Below are 21153 nucleotides of genomic sequence, written 5' to 3' on the forward strand. Positions count from 1 at the left end.
ACATGCCACATTGCCAGGCGCATCCTCTGGGTGAAATTTTGTCTGGTTGCCTTGCCTTCACCCGGCCCCTGGATTTGGCATTTGGATTTCACAGTCTAAGGATAGATCTGAGAGGACAGTTGACCAGGAAGAAGCCCAGCAAGTCACCACCCACCCCTGGTACCCCGGAGACGGAACAGCGACAGATGTGTGGGGTGCTGGTCTCCGAATCCCCATGCAGCTGGGTCCCCCACTGACTCACTTCTCACCACTGGTGTCCAGACCACACTCTGTGTCTGCCTTCACTTTGGAAGCCGTGGATCAGTTTCCTCCCACAACTGAATGGCAAAATGTTCTTGTCCCCATTTTTATTCAGTACTGCCTTTTATGGAATCTGCTCATTTCCCTTCCTACCAGCTATACTGCCCCTGTGAAATGCTGACACCGATGTTGTTGATATTAGTCACTGTTGTTTAAAATAAGCATCACTGGGGAAGCCTGCTATGGGCCAGGTGTGGGGCCCATACCCACCTCTAGCAGGTCCTGCCGTCAGAAATGTTAGAAGTTACTGGCAGGCAGACGCGTTCCCATGGGGACACGTTCCCATGGAGACACGTTCCCATGGAGACACGTTCCCAGGGAGACACGTTCCCAGGGAGGGTGCTGGATGAGGCAGGACGGCAACACTGCGCAGCGTGAATGTGAGTGTCTGCGGGACTCATTAGCATAGTGCAGTGACTTCTTTTTCTTCTGTTCGTTGTCTGTACTTTTCCACCATCAGACAGTTTGCCATTCTGTGGCTTTTCATGATGCACTTTCTCTTTGGGCTCGTGGGCTGGCATGAACGCAGGTCTGTGTAGCAGCAATATGATTAGAGGGCTTGCTGTCAGGAGGGGCTTGTGTACCTGACTCCTGGCTAAATCTTACCCGGAAGACTGGCACCCTTCCAGCTCTTTCCAGTGATTCATTCTTGGGCATCATGCTGTGTCTGGGTCTTTCTAAGTTCTCCTCTTAGGTAGGAGGCAAAGGAGCTGGGGGTCCATGTTCCCAGCTCTTAGCTGCTCATTTCCGTCCCTGGGAACTCTGCAGTGTTTGAGGCTGTCTCCTAAGGACCCCTCCACCTCTAAGCACAGTCACTGGAGGGGATTCTAGCTGCCCATCGGGCAGTGCTCAGCCAGCCTTCCCGCAGCCCAGCTACCATTCCTACAGTGGTTCTTGGCAGCCAACCTACTGCGGGGGCCAGGCTCTCCTTCCCTCTCTCTCATCCTCCCATGATCTCATTTTGAAAGATTCTCTTCTCTTTCTTTTTAACCTCTCCCACAGCTGGAGATTTGGCCAGTGAACTCGTTCGGCACTTTTTGATCGAGTGCACCCCGAAGGGGGTACGGTTGAAAGGGTGCTCCAATGAACCGTATTTTGGTAAGTGGCTGAGAGCCCGACTTGGCGTTCTGAACCCACGAGCACGCGTTGCGTCTGCTCAGTGCCGTCACTCCGCTGGGGCTTCACGCAGAGCGTGTACTTTGCATCCCCATTCAGAGATTCCTCAGTTACCATCTCTCAAATAAACTGGATATGAAATTGTTCTTAAAAGCTTTCTCAGAACTAAGCAAATAAAATGCACGGTGCTGGGACTGGAAATGCAGATTCCACGAGGTACGGTCCAGGCAGGCGGACAGAGAAGGGTGGACCAGGTAGGGGCCTGAGTGTGACCCCCGCCCTCCGGGCACAAGAGAAGCACAGGCTCCCTGTAAGACGAGAGCCTTCCCGCCCCTGCAGGCATGTCCGAAAGACGGCATGAGCTCACAGGCAGAGCTTGAGCAAACCAAAGCGTCACCTTACAGAGATGATTTGGTGGTACCCGTGGGAGCTGTCTCAGATTCAGCAGACTGTGTGACTTGTTCTTTATGAATTGGTAATGACGTGTCTTTGCTGAGAATCATCTGCAGTTCCCTTTATCTGCCCCTTCGCCGTCTGCTGAACTTACGGCTTCGTTGAAGTTTTGCACAAATTCCCACAATAATGGAGCATGTCGGGTGCTAAAAATATAAGGGGTCACCCTTTGCAGCAGCCTCCTTTCAGCAGATAAATTGGCTGAGCAACACAGTATTTAGGGCGGTGCTAACGCCTGTTTGCTGTTCATCTGTTCACAGGGAGCCTGACGGCTTTGGTGTGTCAGCATTCCATCACGCCCTTGGCTTTGCCCTGCAAACTGCTCATTCCGGATAGAGGTACGCTGCCGGGGCCTGGGGGCTGCTCTGGCTCTGTGTGGTATCACCCGCAGGGTGTTGGGATCCAAAGAGATTCCTTGAGAAAAATCAGACCAGAACTTCCTTTCCATCACCTACTCTGTGGGTAAACCCTGAATAGTTCACCCAGGTCAGGTAAGAAGAGGTGGCCCGCTGCCCCTGCAGCCTCCGGTCATGTCTTTATGTCATGGCTTTGTGAAAAGTTTCCTTGGAGCCAAGATTGTGTAGCTCAAAATTATAAAATGCCTGGACTCAGAGACCTTCCAGGTCATTTGCATTTAAATTTTATAATTCTACAAAGTCAGCAAAATGTTGGTATTGTTGACGTTAGGTGCTGGATGAACTATTGTCTTTACCTTTGTGTTTGTTTCAAAATATTCACGGTGAAAAGATTTTTAAAAATAGCACCCACAGCAGGCGATCAGGCATATCCCCGCTTTCCTAGACAATCTCAAGTTCACATAATTGTATTATATTCCAGAAACATGATTAATTTAAAATACAGGCAAATGTGACTTACCTTTTAAAATGCAATTGTTCATATAAATTAACTCGGAGGTGAGAAAGCTGTTTTGCTGGGCTGTGCCATCCCAGCTTTTGCTTGCACTGTGGTGATGGTTCTCTGCGCTGGGCTCTTGTCTGCAGGAGGAAGGCCCAGCTCTGCAGAGCCTGTGCGTCACCGTCCGGGCCTCAGTCATGAGCATACACATTGTCATGGTCATTCTTTGCCTGGGAGGTGGACTTATTTCTGCGTTTTCTTGCTCCTTCCTGCAGACCCGTTGGAGGAAAGAGCCGAAAGTTCTCCGCAAACGGCGGCCAACTCTGCGGCCGAGCTACTGAAGCAGGGGGCAGGTCAGTCCCCGCTGCGTTTTCCGCTCCTCCAGGTTCCTGGGCAGGGATGGGCTCAGTGACACAGCTTCCTTTCTTACCTTCGGTCTGGGCTCCTTTCCTTGCTGTGTCAGAGGAGGTTTCCTTCTGTAGAAGCCGCCACAGGGCTGGGCTGGGTGGGGCTTCAAGTGTCCTGGCGGCAGGGCCAGGACTCCGCAGGCCGAAGATGGCCAAATTCAGTGGAGTAAATGTCACAGGCTGGGTTTCATTTGGGAGAATGTGGGCGACCTGCCCCTCCAGCTGGAAATGTTAAAGAGATCAATGAGTCCGCAGTTTGACCCAGGGTGACACAGACCCCCAGACAGCGAGCTCCCCGGGGCACTTTTCTTATTACTAGACTTTATTTTTTAGTGCAGTTTTAGGCTCACAGCAAAATTGAGAGGAAGGTGCAGAGAGTTCCCATATAGCTCTTGCCCCTACACATGCGCAGTCTCCCTCATTACGTCCCCCATCAGAGAGGGACATTTGCTACAGTTGATGGACCTACATGGACACCTCATAGTCACCCGGAGTGCATAGTTTACATTGCTGTTCACTCTTGGTGTATATTCCGTGGGTCTGGACAACCGTTTGATGACATGTATCCACCGTTACAGTATCACACAGAATAGTTTCAATGTTCTAAAAATCCTTTGTACTCCACCTATTCATCCCTCCTCCCTAACTCCTGGCAACCACTGATCCTTTCATTGTCTCCGTGGTTTTGCTTTTCCAGAATGTCATATGATTAGAATCAGACAGTATACATAGCCTTTTCAGACTGCATTCTTTCACTTAGTAGTATGCCTTGAAGATTCCTCCATGTCTTTTTATGGTCTGAGAGCTGTTTCCTTTTAGTGCTGAATAATATTCCATTGTCTGGGTGTACCACAGTTTGTTTATCCATTCACCCACTGAAGGACATCTCGAGTGTTTATACATTTCCGTAATTATGAATAAAACTGCTATAAACATCCACATGCAGGTTTCAGTGTGGACATAATTGTCCGTTCCTTTGGGTAAATACCAAGGAGCACAATTGCTGGATCACATGGTAAGAGTATGTTTATTTTGTAAGAAACCATCAAACTGTCTTCCAAAGTGGCTGCACCATTTTGCATTCTCACCAGCAATGCATGAGACTTCCTGCTGTTCCACATCCTACCAGCAGTTGGTGCTGTCAGCGTTCTGGATTTTGGCCATTCAAAATAGGTGTTTAGTGGTATCTTGGTTTTTTTTTTGTTTTTTAAAAAAATTAATTAATTAATTAATTAATTTTTGGCTGTGTTGGGTCTTCGTTTCTGTGCAAGGGCTTTCTCTAGTTGCGGCGAGCGGGGGCCACTCTTCATCGCGGTGCGCGGGCCTCTCACTATCGCGGCCTCTCTTGTTGCGGAGCACAGGCTCCAGACGCACAGGCTCAGTAGATGTGGCTCACGGGCCCAGTTGCTCCACGGCATGTGGGATCTTCCCAGACCAGGGCTCGAACCCGTGTCCCCTGCATTGGCAGGTGGATTCTCAACCACTGCGCCACCAGGGAAGCCCCTATCTTGTTGTTTTAATTTGCATTTTCCTGATGACATATGACATGGAGCATCTTTTCATGTGCTTGTTTGCCATATGCATATCTTCTTTGGTAAGGTGTCTGTTAAGGTTGTCCATTTTTCAATAGGGTTGTTTGTTTTCTTCTTGTTAAATTTTAAGAGGTCTTTGTATATTTTGGATAACACTTCTTTGTGACATTTGTCTTTTGCAATTACTTTCTCCCAGGATGTGGCTTGTCTTTTCATTCTCTTGACAGTGTCTCTCAGAGCAAAAGATTTTTTATTTTAATGAAATCCAGTTTATCAATACTTCCTTTCATGGATCATGTCTTTTGTATTGTATCTAAAAAGTTATCACCAAACCCAAGGTCATCTAAATTTTATCCTAAGAGTTTTATAGTTTTGCATTTCACATTTATATCCATTCTATTTTGAGTTAATTTTTGTGACGGGTTTAAGGTCTGTGTCTAGTTTTCTTCACACGTGGCTGTCCAGTTGTTCCAGCACCATTTATGGAAAAGACTATTTCTGCAATACTGTATCTCCTTTGTTCCTTTGTCAAAGATCAATTGACTGTTTATATGGGTCTATTTCTGGGCTTTCTATTCTGTTCCATTCATCTATTTGTCTATTATTTCATCAATACCACACTGTCTTGATTACTGTCACTTTATAGTAAGTCTTGAAGTCAAGTAGTATCAGTCTTCTGACTTGGTTCTTCTCCTTCAATATTGTGTTGGGTGCCCTGGGTCTTTTGCTTTCCATATAAACTTTAGAGTTAGTTTGTTGATATCCACAAAGTAAGTTGCTGGAATTTGGACTGAGATTTCATTGAATATACAGATCAAGTTGGGAAGAACTGACATCATAATTATATATTGAGTCTTCCTGTTCATGAATGTGGAATATTTAGTGTATTTACTTCTTTGATTTTATTAGTGGGAGTTTTGTAGTTTTCCTCATATAGATCTTATACATGTTGTATTAGATTCATACCTAAGTATTTCATTGTGGGGGTGCTAATATAAATGGGATTGTGTTTTTAACTCCAAATTCCACTTGTTCTCTGCTGTTATATAGGGAAGCGATTGACTTGTGTATTCACTTTGTATCCTGAAACCTTGCTGTAATAGCTTATTAGTTTCAGGCCAGGTCATTTTTGCAGCCTTAGATGCAGTCCTAGTGACCCCAGCTTAAGAGGGTTGTGGACGAGCCAGAGACCACAGGGCTCTTGTGGGTGTGTCGCTGTGAGGGAGGGACACAGCTGGAGAGAATTATGGGGCCCACTGACTCCAAACCTTGAGTTCCCCCACTGGAGGTCTTTCATTCAAGGTAGACATTTACTCTCAGAAATGTTGGAGAGAGAGTTTCTGAGTCTGTGGGAGGACTGACTAGAAATACTTCTATCTGCGCCTCATGTCTGTAGAGTACTTTATAGCTGTGACTCCGTAATGAAGGAATATGCAGATACCGGTATTTTCTTGTTGCTTCCTCTGTACAATTTGCATTATTCGTCTGTGCAGTTTTTCTCTGTAAAACTATACATCACTGACTCTATTACCCAGCTAAAGTAAAATCTCTCTGTTTTCAAAAGGAATTTTTTTTTTAGTGTTGAACTCTTCATAGACTATCCTTAAAGGATAAGTTATCCGTGGCCAGAACAAAGGTGACAGGAGTTTGTCCAAAATAGCAAGCGTGCTAGAACTTGAAGCCTCAAAAGGAAGCACCTGCCTGTATCCAGTCTGGGTTCCAGTCTAGGCCCTGCCACCTGGGGCTCAACCTCCGGCAGGTCACTTAGCCGTGCGGACCTCAACATAATCGTAATAATCTCTCCCCGACACAGTGGCTGCAGGACCAGATGAATAGGATGTTGAAAATGCCTTGGGAACTGTAACGTGGTCACGTAAGCTGTGGCTGTGTTCCTGCCGCTCTGCTTTCGTGTAAAAACACTTTTATTGGCCCAAGAGGAGTGGCCTTTGCTGTGCGGTGGCCTCGTCCTTTTCCTACGAAGACACGATTGAAAGGGCTGGTCCCACGGCAGCTTTGTGAGGCAGTGTCCCCATGCCGAAGACCATGAGCTCACAGCCCCCGGGTTGTTTCAGGGGGTCCGTGGAGCCCACTAGGGCTCATTGCTACCTTACGTTAAAGCAGCAGCTTTGTCCCCATGTCTCTGGGTCCCAGCAAAATTGCGGGGAACATGCTGGACTTTGCTGCAGGCCTTGCTGGTGAACTGCTCACCCACGCACTTGACCTTGGAGGTAGGCTGTGAAATCAGGTCTACTCCGATTGACATGTTTGTTTCAACTGCACCTTTTAAAACATGTATTTAAAATTTAAAAAACATGTCATTAATGATTTTTAAGTTGCAACTCATGTATCAACCTCATTCAAGAAAAGTGCTCCAGAATGATGGCAGCCAACCCTGCCAGAGTACGTGCCCTGCGAGGCTGGCAGAGCCTGGGCCTCCATCGGGGCACCACCTGGTGTCTCAGGGTTACCGCCCTGCTCACCCACCCCAGGCAGTTAGCACTGGGGCACATACGCCTCTGGGTTCTGCACTTTGGTTCATTACCATCTCATCACAAGCAGCATTTCATGTTTCTCCTTAAGCTTCATCGTTACCTAACCTTTTCCCAAAACATGTTGAATTAGTAAATGAATCTATGAATTAGTTGATCACAATAAGGAACTATGATAGCCTTTATTTTTAGATATTAAAGCTTTTTCTTCTGCTCTGGCTTATAATTTTTAGTTACACTCTATCATCTTTTCAAATAATCTATGGCGCGTATCAGTAGCTCTGAATGCTTTGCTTTTCTAACGGGTGAGCCTCCCAGGGACAGGACTTCACGCAGAAGCTGGAGGTCTTATTTAATCCTCTGCTTGGGCATTTATGTATGGGGGTTAAATTATGACTGCCTTGAGCTTATGTCCTTTTAAAAATCTCTTGTTTCTAAAACGCATCAAAAGGTTTACATTTCCATCCAGCTACCTTCACGGCTGACAAGGCAAGGAAGGAATCGAGTCAGGACACAGATACGCAGCTGGAAGAGGAAGGATGCTGCAGAGAGTTCTGGGTCCTAGCTGCTGGTTAACAAAGTGCAGAGTGACCGTGGTGGGAAGGTGATCAGCCTGTCCGGTCCCTGATCACCTTAAGGAAACTGAGTGGTTCTTTTTCCCCTTTACACGAAGTTTCATTTGTTGTCTGAATTCACTTAGAATCCCAGACCCCTGGCCCTGCAAGGCCTCCTCGAGATTCCCTGGCCCGTTTCCTCTGCGTGGAGGTGAGAAGCTGACACGCAGGGGTGTCTGCAGAGTTGGGCAGCTCTCAGCAAGCGGCACAGACTTTCAGTTCTCTTCAGTTTAATCCCTTTTCATCTGATACCGAGGCCGCTATGAGTGGCTCCAGTTTCTAAAAGAATTGCTGTTTATGTTTTTAGTGTCAGCTCTTAATTGGTTCTGTTGAAGCCGTGGAATGCAGCTGAAGGCCCTGGCACGAGAACCCCACCCGATATCCCATAAACGTTAGGGCTGTGTCTTTAACGTACCGTACCGTAAAGGATGTTTTCTTTATAAAAGTAATAGGAATGCTTCCAGTTTAAAAAAAAAAAAGGAAGACACAGAAAAGCAAGGGAGAAATGAATTCCTCACAGACCTGTCACCCAGGTACAACCACTGACTGTTTTCCTTTTCCCCCTTAGCATAAGGGGTTTCCCCATGTTTTTTGCAAACACAGCCTAGGTCTCACTTTCAGTGGCCGAGGAACCGTCCACCGGCTGATTCCACCCCTTACGGTTGCCCGGTTAGCGTGCTTCTAACTTGTCAGTACCACAGACAGCACTTGGAAGGCTACCTTCCTGCATGACTTCCTTTCTCTGAGTTCTGGACTGTGGCCTTCAGACCCTGAATCTCTGGCAGTGGTAGGACTGGGCGAGAACCTGGGACCTTAACACTTCTGCTTCCCGCCGCGGGTTTGTCGGGCGCTTTCCCGTTCAACATCACACCACAGCTACGCACCCTCAGGTGGAATTGGACGAGTCGGGCCAGGCCCCGGGGGACGAGCACAGCAGGCCCATCTGTCCTCTGCTGGGGAGGGAAGGGGCTGGTCTATGCTCAGCAGAGCCGCCCGAGACGTGCCTGGGAGAAGGGAGGGCTCCCCTCTCTGCTCCGAGGAGGGACAACAATTTTCTGGGATTTCACTGTGTCTAGATCAGAATTTTCTTTTTTCTCTTTTGTAGCTGCATGAGTATCATTATAGTGATACTAATGAAATCAAAGGCAGAATAGTCACCCTCCTAAAATCAAACCGTCTTAAATTTTCCAGGCACACCTCCAACTGTTCGTAGGCACACACGCCTTTTATTGTATAGGTCTCATCGTGGCACAGATAGTTTTATTCTGCTTTTCCCAGAAACCGCTAACATTTTTCCGTGTTGCTATACAGGGTTCGTGATTACCATTTGCTGGTTAGTTGGTATTCCATTGAGGGGCTAATTTAACCATTCCCTTCCTTTTGGACGTAGTTTGTTCCCAACTGACTTCCCACCAAATGAGTATGGGGCTCAAATATCTTCACCTCTAGGTTAGCTGTCTCAGCTGGTTATGGAATATTTCCTGTCTCAGGCCTCTCGGAGCGGGACCTCCAGGTTACCGAGTGCAGGCAGGTCTTCTGACCCTCCTGATAAATAATGCCAAATCATCTTCCAGAAAGGCTGTCCTGGTTGACGTGAGCATTTCATAAAAGCACCTGATTTCATCAAAGCTTTGGGCAACTGCCATTTTAAAGACTTTTGCCAACTCACTCTCTTTCCCAAGACGACACAAGTAGACCCTTCAAGTTCAGACAGGAGCTGAAGTGCAGGTCAGCCTCTGGCCCTGCAGTTTCCTGGAGTGTCTCATTGCCTGGCGCCCTCAGATGGGGCAGTGCCGCCAGCTGGAACAAGAGGGCGCGGAGAGGGCAGCAGTGGCCACGGCAACTCAGCCGTTCAGGGAGGGCTCTCTGATTTCTCCCTGCCTCTCAAAATGTGCAGGAGGGACAGTGGCTTAAAAGATGCCACTCTGTCAGGACAATCACACGGGGTTGCTGACGGGCATCATTATGGCGGAGGAATGTCTCGAAGTAAAATTCACAGCTCAAAAAAAAAAAAAAAAAAAAATCACATCTCATCCTCAGGAATGTTACGTGAAATTTCTTCCTGAGCCTGTGTTCTCTACCTGGCGCCCGGTACCCGGTGGTCCTCCCTCAGCACTGCAGGAGCCAGCACGAAGGTTGGGTATCACAGCAAGCCCCTGGGGAGTTGCCAGGCTTCTGGCGTATTTCTCTACACTTCAGTTTCCTCATCTGTAAATTGGGGCTGATAACAGAATCTTCCTCGTAGGACCCTAGTGCAGATGCGATGAGATAGTCTGTCTCAGATGTTCAGTCGAGGCCTGACACAGAGTAAGTGTCCTAATGAATGAGCCACGTTAGGAGGAGCTCAGAGAAATGAAAACCGTTGTGTTTGGCAACTTCTTTGAAGATTTTGCTTAATGGCACAATGTCATTTTAATAATTATAGGAGTGAAATACCAAGCTCTTTTTCAGAGAGTAAAAGTGACTTGTTCAGTAAACTTTATAGAGGGAAGTTGGTGTCTGGGATGAAACTCTCAGTTAACATGCGTTTGGGGAAGTCTGGCGTTTCCAGCACGTCTCGATCTTTCTCCTGGGCGCGTTGGGAGCCGTGTGAAGTTGACACTCCAGGAGATACCGTCACCTGTCTTTGGGGCTGCTTGCTTCTTGGGCGGTTCTCTGGTATCTCCCACCTTCCCTCAAGACTCCGCCTTTCCACTCAGGCCTCTTCCGGCAAATCAAAGGATTGTAGCTGTTCCCAGCTCAGGTCAGCGGGGCTCCGGCCTGCCCGCTTCTGACGCCCCCATCCAGGGTAAAGGGAGGGGCCTCGTTTTTCTGATGAATTTGTTACACGAACCCCAGGCCTTGCTTTCTTTCTCCATCATCGTGTGTTCACTGAAGTGGAAGTTTCCGAATCCTCAAACCTTCTCACCTTCTTAAAAAGTAGCTGTGGGTTGTCGCCTTGGCCGTGGAGAGAACCGAGGGCTAACAGCTCATAAGCGGCCCTGCATCTTGAGACCAGGGACATTGCACGTTATTTCCGTTCTTCTTAACCCACCTGTGGCAGCACACCTGCCAGCAGGTGTGAGTGCTGCTGAGTCTCAGAAGTGGGGGTGGAGGTGGAGCCGGTCCGAGGCTGGGCCTCCGGGAGACTCTCCCAAGGAAAGTGGTGCAGGCGAGGGCACAGCGCTCGTCTTATTGCTCCAGTCGAGGGGAAGCTTTTTCTTTTCTGTTTAGTGAAAATCTAGAGGCCTTCAGAGATGGAGTTAAGACAGCCCCCGCTCACTTGCAGAGGCTGCATCCGGCAGAGCGGGGAACAAGAGCGGCTCTGTTCCTGGGGGGGACACGTCCTTGGTGGGTGGCCAGGCAAAGCCACAGCTCCTGCAGGACTGAACTTGAGGGAGAGTCTGAATGTCCCACAGTCACACAGATGTCACACGCCTCGAAGTCCCACGTTAGCTTCTGCTTGAGCTGCGGGGATCCAGGCTCAAAGGGCCATCAGTCTGTTTCCAAAGTCTCGTTCACACTCAGCTGTTTGCTTCCCCCAAGGGGAGATGGCGGTGGACAAACCCCCAGCCCCCTTGGCAGCGTGTGGATAGGACAAGTCATCCCAGCTCTGCACGCAGACTGTGTTCTGAGTCACTGCTAGTCATTCGTTCTCAGCAGCTCTTTCTGGATGTCTGCTGCTTTCAGAACTCCGTCACTGCTAGTCATTCGTTCTCAGCAGCTCTTTCTGGATGTCTGCTGCTTTCAACTCCGTGCAGGGAGGATATTTGGGGTTCCAGGCTGCAGGCTGCCCTCTGGGGACGCTTCCTTGGAACTGCAGGTGTGGTTGGGTTCTTATCCCACCCAGACCCACACTGAGACTGAGGAGGTGCCTCCAGCCCACCCTTGGGACACCAGGTGTAAATAATGCCGCAGGGGTGGAAACGCATCCTGGGCCAGTGGGAGGAGTTTCCTTGGCTCTAGTGCGGGGGGTGGGGGTTGTGTGTTTGGGGGTGGGGGTGCAGGACGGGGTGTTATTCTCCGCATTGGCCTCGGGGCGTGTGCGTCTCTGGGTCACTCCACACCTTTGGAATTGGGGGTAAAGGGCGTTTGCCTCAGACATACCTGGCCACACATATGTGCATGTTGTTCATAAATCCCAGGGCCCTCGTGTCTGGCAGACGCGTTAACGCCGCTTCCCTCTGCGTCTTCCAGCTTGCAACGTGTGGTACCTGAACTCCGTGGAGATGGAGTCCCTCACGGGCCACCAAGCCATCCAGAAGGCCCTGAGTATCACCCTGGTCCAGGAGCCGCCTCCTTTGTCCACGGTCGTGCATTTCAAGGTGTCGGCCCAGGGCATCACCCTGACGGACAACCAGAGGAAGTGAGTGTGCCTGGCGGCCGGGCTGTGGGGCGGGCGGGGCTTCTGACCCCACCTGGGGTGAGACCGTCCACCAGCTCTGCCCAGGCCCCTGGATGTGCGGTGGTCACCCCGGCAAAGCTCAGCGGTCCTGGAACGAATCAATGATCCAGTGAATCTGTGCTTGGCCCTGATGTCCTGTATGTCCCCAGAGACACGTATAAACTATTGACATTAGGCCCAAATGCTGTTTTTTTAGATGTCAGTAAAATTTTAAAGAAGATACATGGATCTTTGAGTATCTCTTACACACACACACACACACACACGTGTGTGTGTGTAATTTGCAAATGCAGAAATCTTTTGTCATTTCTGTAAAAACACTCAGAGACTATGATAGAATCCACTCATCTTTGCTTCTGTATCGTTGGTCATCCCATTTCAGGTGAGGGTGTGACCTTGATAGATATTATTTCAGTATCTAGATAATGTTAATTATTACATAATAATAATAATGTATATAAGAATAATTAATGTTAATTATTAACTATTATCTAGATATTATATATTGTTATATCTTAGTTAACAACATTTGAACATCTGGACAGTAGATGCTGTTTCAGTTTCCAGGTGAGCACAGAGCAGGGTCAGGTGCGTGGACGGAACAACGGCAAGCGTGTTCCTCCCACGAGCAGAGACTTTGACCTCAGGATCCAAGGCATTTCAGAGGCAGTTATTATTTATTTGTTATGGAAACAGCCTGCTGTGATTAACGAGGAAGCCAGGTCAGCGGCCCTCAAAGCAGAGTGATGGCCGGAGCTTCAAGGGGCAGGCGGCCAGTCCCCGCACCAGCCGGTGGGGCAGTGCTCACCCTGGCGCCCTGGATCTCTTCCTGGCACGGCCCCTGCTCCAGAGCTAGTCCCGGGCTTGGGAGGGTCCCTGAACCAGAGCTCCCGCCCACTGCTCTCAGGATGAAGCGGGTGTGGAGTGTCAGGTGGAGCGTGGGTCCTGCCCCTCAGATTGGGGTCCTTGCCCCCCGCGCTTTACCCGACGGGCCACCGTGGCACGTTCCTCATGCCATGCCCTCGGTTTCCTCACCTCTCAAGCTGCACTGAGGTAACCATCTTGGGATGTCAGTGACTCGAATGAGATATCCACGGGCAGGTGCCGGTACGGCTCAGCTGAAGCGTGGACACGGGGTCGGGCAAGAAAGCACGGCTCCTTCCTTCACAGCCTCTCTATTTTCTCCTGCTACCTGTGTGCTTTTTCTGTATCTCTAGTTTCCCTGGGTCCTTATAAAACCATGGGGGTGGGCCGCGTCCGTGGCACTCAGGGTCTTCCCTGTTGCGGGAGGCGGAACGCGCATTCAGCCTGGCAAAAGAGGCTGTGTCCTCAGGGTCCCCGCTGAAAGATGCCCGGCTCTGCCTGTGCCTTTGCCCTACGCTGGCCTCTTCCTTTCCTTCTCCTCATGAGCTTTCTCCTTGCCCAGATCAAAGCCACCAGCCTCTGGGGATACCACCTCCCCCAAGAGGAGAGGGCGCTTGCCCAGCTGGAGTGGGGCACACAGGGCAGGCCATGCTCAGAGGAGCGGGGAGGGCTGGCAGTGAAACAAAGGACAAGTGACAGGAGCCGGGACCGAGGACAGAGGAGTCCTCTGGTGGGTCCCCCAGCGGCTGTGCTGGCCCGGCGTTAGTAGCACCTCCCAGTAGGTTTCACGTGCACAGCCCTTGACAGTTTACCACATGCCGTCAGATGCCTCGTTGGGGCTGACTTGGCTCCTGTCCTGGGAGAGTGGTGGTCTGTACCAGATACCCTCTTCACGGGCAGCTGCTAGGGCTGTAGACAGTTGGTGTTTTCCTGGGATGAGGGCAGGAAGGTTGGGCCTCACTCAGTTTGATCCCGTCCTCCACACAGCTGGCAGTTTCTCCATTTCACTCTGCAAGGTGCTTCCCTTCACCCCGAGACGCGCTCCTTTCCTAGGGCCGACTTTTCCCGGAACCACTCTGCCCAGCTTCGTAGGTCTGCTGATTTCTCACAAACGTACACTCTGCTCTTCTCTCCAGACCACCAGTAAAAGCATAAAATAGGCTTCTGCACCCCCGAACCTCGTCATGGGGGTCTGCCCGGGGCAGCATTGTCACTGCAGAACCCCAGTAATGGGCTGTCCCTCTCCCGTGTCCCCGCAGGCTCTTCTTTCGGAGGCACTACCCCGTGAGCAGCGTGATCTTCTGTGCGTTGGATCCACAAGACAGGAAGTAAGACGTCTGTATCTGTACTAAGCAATGCATGTGCTTCCTTTGCTTTTTAAGTTAATGAAGAAATTAACATGACTCTTCTCTTATTCTGTAATTTGCAAGGTGGATCACAGACGGCCCTTGCTCAAGGTACGTTGCCAGCCTGTCTTCATTCTTTCTTAGTAGACGCTCGCCTCCAGAGCTGAATTCTGCCCCAGATTTCCAAAGAGGAAAATGACTAAATAACGCTGATGGGTTTGGGTTTGGGTTTGGCCTTTTTAAAAAAATTTTTATTGGAGTATATAGATTTACAATGTTGTGTTAGTGCGTTTGGCGTTAAACAAAAATGAAAGTGTTCTCTTTATGCAGAAAGGGCCTGCGAAGGGCTAACTTTTCTGCTTGCTCTCCTCTGAATGAGCAATACTTAGATATGACCCATAAAATACGGAATAAGTAGCGTGAAGAGATTGCACAGCGTTTCTGGCCATTGAGGAGGGGTACAGTCTGCAGCAGCGCTGGGGCTGGGGTGTTGGAAGCGAGGGCTGCGTGAGTGCAGTGGGCGTCACTGTTTCCCAGCCCAGAGGGAGCACGGTTCCGCCCTGGCCCAGGCTCTGCGGTGGCCACGCGGCCTCGGAACCCTCCAGAGCTGTCTGCGTTCCCGCAGGTGGGCGTCCTCTGCGTCACCTAAATTTGATTACCACAAACGTCTAACTGCAGGGGTCCAATCCTAGGATTCCAATTTCACGTTTGCCGTTTGTCTTGGCATCTGATAAAGTGGTAGGAGCCCCCGGGGGGGGCAGTGCCCCCAGGCCGCCCCGGCCCTGGCTCACAGGGCCCACGGCGATCCCAGCCGTGTGGAGTGTGGGGCCCCGGGTGGGGGTCACTTGAGTGCCGTCAGTCAGTCCCTCCCGTGGTGTGGAAACCAGTCAGCTCATACAGAAAAATTCTTCATCGTTCTGAGAAGGAGAAGAAAGACCTTAGATAAGGGATAACTACCATTATCCAAGTCCAGGGATTTGGGTTTGGATAATGGTAGTTATTGTGTTAAGTTTGCGGCTCCCGAAAGCTTATTCAGATAAAGGCTTCAGTTCTTCTAAGAAAAATATTAGATTGTTCTGTGCTTTTGAACAGTTTCCTCACCTGCACGTAGTTTGTAACTCAGGGGTATGAGGCCCAAGAAGCGAGCCCCTGGCGTGTTTTTAACCTCCCATCCTCTGGCCTCAGTGGGTGGGATCGTGGGCATCCACGGAGAGACCCCAGCACCCCAGGAGCCGAGGCTGGGGTGCTGGCACCTGGAGTTTTGTGCGCCCGTCTGCTCTGATGGTGTGAGCAGGGAGTAGGCGGCTCCTGAGGTAGAGCCAGGGTCCTCTCCACCAGAGACTCGGGAGTGGAGCTCAGGAGACCTCCTGGCAGACCTGGAGGGTTCTGGCCCGGTTGGAGCAGCGGCTTTGGTTCAGGTCCCAGACCCGCGACCGGCACTCCTCGGTCCTGCCCCTCAGGTTCCTCCCTTGTGAGGTCTGGGCACAGCATCCTCCCTGCAGGGTCTGCGAGGCGGAGAGGGTGCAGACCTGCGTCTGGAGGTGCCCAGCAGGGGACTCGGCCCCTGAGATTTTGGAGGAGCAGAGGTTAGAGGCGGCGGCGGTGCGACAGGAGGTGGAGGTTTGTGTCCTGTGGTGTGGATAGGACGCGGCTGGCACACTGACCTGGCTTTCCTTTTGCAGAGTCTTTGGGTTTGTGGCCCGGAAGCAGGGCAGCGCCACAGACAACGTGTGCCACCTGTTTGCAGAGCATGACCCCGAGCAGCCGGCCAGCGCCATCGTCAACTTCGTGTCCAAGGTCATGATCGGCTCCCCTAAGAAGATTTGAGCCCCCACGGCCCAGAGACTCCAGAAGGGCCTATGTGACCCCGACGTTCCAGGCCCAGGAGGGAAGGGGCTCCTCCAACCATACAGACAAACAACCCTGCCACCAGCTGGCCTTAGCTGAGAGCCACTGCTCACGGACGCGTTTCTGTAGCCCAGTGCTTTCCAGGTGGAGGAAGTTGGGCATCGGGTGTGCCTGCCCGGTCCCCATGCAGGAAAGGACCATGCAAGGAGACGTGGGGACCCGTGTTCCGCGAACTCTGGTGTTTGTGGGAAGGAGGGGACCCCGGCCCGCTCCTCAGTGGCCCTGAGTGACCGGCGGTGCCTCGCCACTGCCGTGTCAGAGGGCTCCTGTCCAGCGGGCACCTCAGGGCCGCTGTCCTCCCACGACGGAGGTGCCAATTAACCCGAGAAGGGGAAGCGTGTTGGATGCAGGTTCATGCGGGTCAGGCTCTCCCGGGGCACTGGGGCATCGCGGACAAGGGGACGACGTGATGGGCGGGGAGGACGAGGGAGGTCATGCGGTCACTGTGAGGCCAGAGCCTGAGCGTGGGGACGGCTCCCCACCTCTGCTCACGTACCTCGTCTGAATGGCACCCTGGGCCGTGAGAGGGGAAAGTGAGAAGACTGGAGTAAAACCCCATTTCCATGTAATTTATATTTTACTTAACGCCAAGTTATTTATGATAACAGTTTGCCATTGCTGTGCTGTACTGGTGTCCAAATGCTGCCGCCTGCCGAGCCGGGGCTCTGGGAGGAGCATCTGTCCCCGTGTCGGATGCACCAAGACGGGTGCTGCGGACTCTGCTGGCCGCTCCCTGGGCCGTCGTGGCCTGCGGGCGGCTGCGGAAAGCTGGCTTTGCCTCAAGCAGCCTTCCCGAGCGCTTGACCATCCATGTGTCATTTCCAGGCTGTGGATACATCCTTGCTGGGTGGGGGAAGGTCCTGAGGGGTGGGACATGCTTACTTGGAGACTCAGCCCTCCTCCACATCGCTGTTCTCGGCCATCCGGGGGCCTGGGAGAGATCATCCCGAGGACCACGGACCCGAGGGAGCACTTGTCTGTCTCCACCCCGCCTGTTGGCTCCTGTTGGGATCCGTGTGTCCTGGCTCCCGAGCACCGGGAGGGTGAGGGGGGTCTCAGTCCTCCCACGCTGTTTTTCGGCTCTTCTGCATCACCTTAGCCACCTAATCAGCTGTGCTCCTTACGCTGATGTGCATATTGCAGAGCCGTGGTCTGTCCACCTGAATCCGCCAGTGGTCAGAGGTTTGGGAGAAGAAGCCAATGGTCCTGCAAGATCCCAGAGCAAGAGGCCCCGGTCTCCTTCCCCATCACCCAAGACACTTGCACCATGGCTCTCCATCCCCCGTGAACTGCCCGTGTCCTCCGCTTCCCAGATCAAGCACCAGCTCTTCAAACACCAGGAATCACTGTGGCGGTCACCACACTGGCGTTTGGAAGTGTGCTTTGTGGATTCTCTGTTTTCAAGTGGGGCAGAGACAGACTCGGCGACAGCAGAGGTGGGATTGGCCGAATCGCAGTGGGCATCGTACGTGTGTATGAGTGTGAGTGTGTGTGTGAAAGCAGGTGGGTGGGTCCACTGTTTAGCTCCTATTGATGCACCAACACAAGTGCCTCATTTCTGTGCCAAATGTTTGCCTTGGTCCTCGCGGACCCTCTTCCCTGACGCAGGAAGAATGTGCCGGCATCTTCCAGAGGCCTGATGCCTTGGTACCCGGGGTTGGGGGTGTCTAGCATTTCCGTTTTTCATTAACGCCAGAACTCAGCCAAGGGGAGCAGAGGTTTCTGCTGTCCCCCAGAGGGGCCTCCTCCTGAGATGCTTGTCCCCAGATTTGACCCAGGGACCGCAGGCCAGGTCCCTTATCCTTCTGACGAAGGATGAGAGGGCTCCTGTAGAAATCGGAGCAAGAGAGGGGTGCGGGGCTGAGAGACATCGACGACCCCAATCACAGAGGCCGTCCTCGTCCAGAGCATGCAAGCCACGACATTTGCTTTTTAAACCGACTGGCAGCTGAGACTTTTACTCTCAGTAGTCAAGGGCATCAGCAGGTGTCCTCCCAGCAAATGGCTCCCTCTGAGGTGGAACGAAAGGAAGCCAATTCCCTGTCTTCTGAGGAGCTGGTACGACAGTGTGTTACATTGCATGAAATGGAACAAGACGAGTCCATGAACTTCGTGCTCAGACCTCAGGCAGCCCCACCGCCAACACTGACTCTGGGGCAGGTGGGGAAGGAACATCCCCAGGCATCTGGCTTCTGGGGTGCCCGTGGGCACAGGGGTACTGTCCTGGAGCATGCACGAGGACTGCACCCCACTGGTGTCCTAGCCAGGGCCTGTTTACCTGCTCATTAACCTATGCTGTATTCCTCCAGTGTTAACCTATAACTGTGTTAAGTCACACCGCATTTAAGGGTCTCCGTGTGTATCCTCGGCATCAAAGACCTCATCGTGTCTCCTTATCTGCCTTACCTAGTAGTGGATATTTTTACTTTTCTTATATTGTAAAGAATATATCCCGTATGTAAATGAATGTTCTATAAATCCTTTGTATAGTCATTTTCTTTGCTCTTTAAATATCATCTCTATTCAGAGTATAATAAAAGTATAAACTTGGTAAGCCTCAGTGAGGCAGGCATTTGTTTGTCGTATTGAATGGGAAGCCCCAAGAAGGCATGTGCGGGTGTGGACACGCGTGTGCGTGTCTGGGTGTGCCGGTGTGTGTGTGTATTTGGGAGTTTGAAGGGGATTGTTTATGGATCAGTGGATTATAGTTTGATTTCTGCCCAGAGACTTTTGAAAATTGTATTCAGAGATTCTAAGAATTTAACAATAATGTGTGGTATTGATCATAGGAGCTGCTACCTTTTTGATGTTGGTAGAAAGCCCCTGTCCCAGTAGCTGTAGGAAGAAGCTTCCAGTGTAGATCAGCCTCTGATGGGACTTCCCAGGTGTCTACCGAGTTGGGTGCTGAACCTGAATATAAAACGTGTGGTGGGTTCACCTGTTTTTTCAGCAGATGCTGGTGACAGTCCCAGCGCCGCCCTGCCGCTGTCCTGGGCTAGCGGGGTTCATCCCCCGACCAGGTGAAGCCCCGCTGTGCTGGCTTTCTGCCCTCTCAGGTCTGGGCCCCCTCCCGAGGTTGACCTCCCTCCCTTGTTTGGTGATGGACGCAGGACTCTGCTGCCCTCGTTTCCTCTGCATCCTAAGGCCTGGAGCAGCTATCGTAGCAGGATGCCAGGTGGCCACTGGACATGCCTTGGCCCAAGTCTGCATCATCATAGCCAGGCCCCAGAGCTTCACACACACTGGGTCACACCCGGCCTTGCCTTCCTCTCCCACTGCAGGCTGTGGCACAGATGTGGCTCAGGGCTGAGGCGTGACCATCCACGTGGCTTAACCCCCAGGGCTGCTTCTGTTCCAGCTCAGGAAAGAAGCAGAACCTGGGCCCATTGTGGCCACGGACAGATAGGAGCTGGCTCGCTCCCCCAAACTCAGTTTCCTCGCGGCAGGGTGAGCCTGTGCAGGCTTCGCTTTCTGCTCTACCAGGAGACTGCTGTGAAGGGGGACCTGCAGTGGCCCCGGGGTTGATGCCAATAGTGGAAGGGAGAACAGGCAGAGGTGGGTTGAGTCTTGTCCAACAAAAGGTTCCCACTGGGCCCTGGACCCTTGACCAGTGTCACAGCAGAGAGTGAAGTGGGAGGAGCTCTGGTTCTACTGCTCTTACAGGTGCACTTTCAAGGACACAGTCTGGATTTGTCTCCACGGCTCCAGGCTGCACAGAAGACTGTCTGAGACCCAGCACTCCCAACCTTGCTGCACGGGCCCCTGCCATGTGGGGAACGTCACACTCCCTGTTCATCACTCAGCCATCTATCAGTGACCACACCCCCGCCCCGCCCACTCGGGTCCTGGACCTATCAGTGACGGCCCTTCCGCCCCACCCACTCAGGTCCTGGACCTATCAGTGATGGCCCCTCCGCCCTGCCCACCCGGGTCCTGGACCTCTCCGTTACCACCCTTCCGCCCTGCCCACTCGGGTCCTGGACCTATCGGTGATGGACCCTCCGCCCTGCCCACCCGGGTCCTGGACCTCTCCATGACCACCCTTCTGCCCTGCCCACTCGGGTCCTGGACCTGTCAGTGATGGCCCCTCCACCCTGCCCACTCAGGTCCTGGACCTATCAGTGACGGCCCCTCTGCCCTGCCCACTCGGGTCCTGGACCTCTCTGTTACCACCCTTCCGCCCTGCCCACTCGGGTCCTGGACCTCTCCGTGACCACCTTTCCGCCCTGCCCACTCGGGTCCTGGACCTATCAGTGACGGCCCCTCCGCCCCGCCCACTCGGGTCTTGAATCCATCAGTGACAGGCCCTTCGCCTGCCCACTGGGGGACATCAGTTCTGACCCTTCGTCGTCGTGGTTTTTTGTCTCCTCGAGGTTTGTGTGTGGTTTCATAGGTCGTCGGATAAATTGCCCCCATGGCCCAGGGGTCGCATTTCACAAAGCAAGGGCAATGGAGCCTGGGTCAAGGCTGAATTGGAGTTTCCAGGCGGACCTGGGGTACCGGGAAGGGACATTTTACGACCTTGGAATGGGCTGTATCTGGACACAATTGAGCCGCGGGGTTGTTGAATTGGTAACAAGAAAAATGGTCCAAGAGCAAATGGCCTTAAAGTTCCTGAGGAATCAGACCACAGCCCAAGCCTGGGCTGGAGCAACAGTAGGGGTGGGGTGGGCTCCCCCAAAGCCTGTCGCCTGTGGTGGTCCAGTAAAAGGGATTCCGCCACAACTGGCCTGGCTCCCAAAGCCCCTTGTCCCCACGGACCTGAGACTGCCTTCCGCAGCCCAGAGACCCTGGAGGGGCGGCGACACTGGCAGGGGTCCTGCCCCATCCAGGAAGCACCCTGTGTCTCCCACAGGCAGGGGCTCCCCCACAGCAAACGCCAGGC

General features: G+C 52.1%; 1 protein-coding gene across 6 annotated transcripts in view; it reads left to right on the plus strand.

Annotated features, from left to right (window-relative positions):
* TNS3 (tensin 3) overlaps nucleotides 1-18828 on the plus strand; it is a 234898-nt gene extending 216070 nt beyond the window's left edge. For all 6 annotated transcript variants that reach the window (XM_082471501.1, XM_082471502.1, XM_082471503.1 and 3 more), the window contains 7 exons: nucleotides 1303-1398; nucleotides 2130-2207; nucleotides 3000-3077; nucleotides 11943-12111; nucleotides 14274-14342; nucleotides 14445-14471; nucleotides 16043-18828. In XM_082471501.1, coding sequence (XP_082327627.1) covers nucleotides 1303-1398; nucleotides 2130-2207; nucleotides 3000-3077; nucleotides 11943-12111; nucleotides 14274-14342; nucleotides 14445-14471; nucleotides 16043-16187 — 662 coding nt within the window. In that variant the 3' untranslated portion in view covers nucleotides 16188-18828. The remainder of the gene's footprint in view (nucleotides 1-1302; nucleotides 1399-2129; nucleotides 2208-2999; nucleotides 3078-11942; nucleotides 12112-14273; nucleotides 14343-14444; nucleotides 14472-16042) is intronic.
* The last annotated feature ends 2325 nt before the right edge of the window (nucleotides 18829-21153 follow it).

This window comes from Balaenoptera physalus (genome assembly GCF_965194825.1).
Source record: "Balaenoptera physalus genome assembly, chromosome: 8".
NCBI lineage: Eukaryota > Metazoa > Chordata > Mammalia > Artiodactyla > Balaenopteridae > Balaenoptera > Balaenoptera physalus.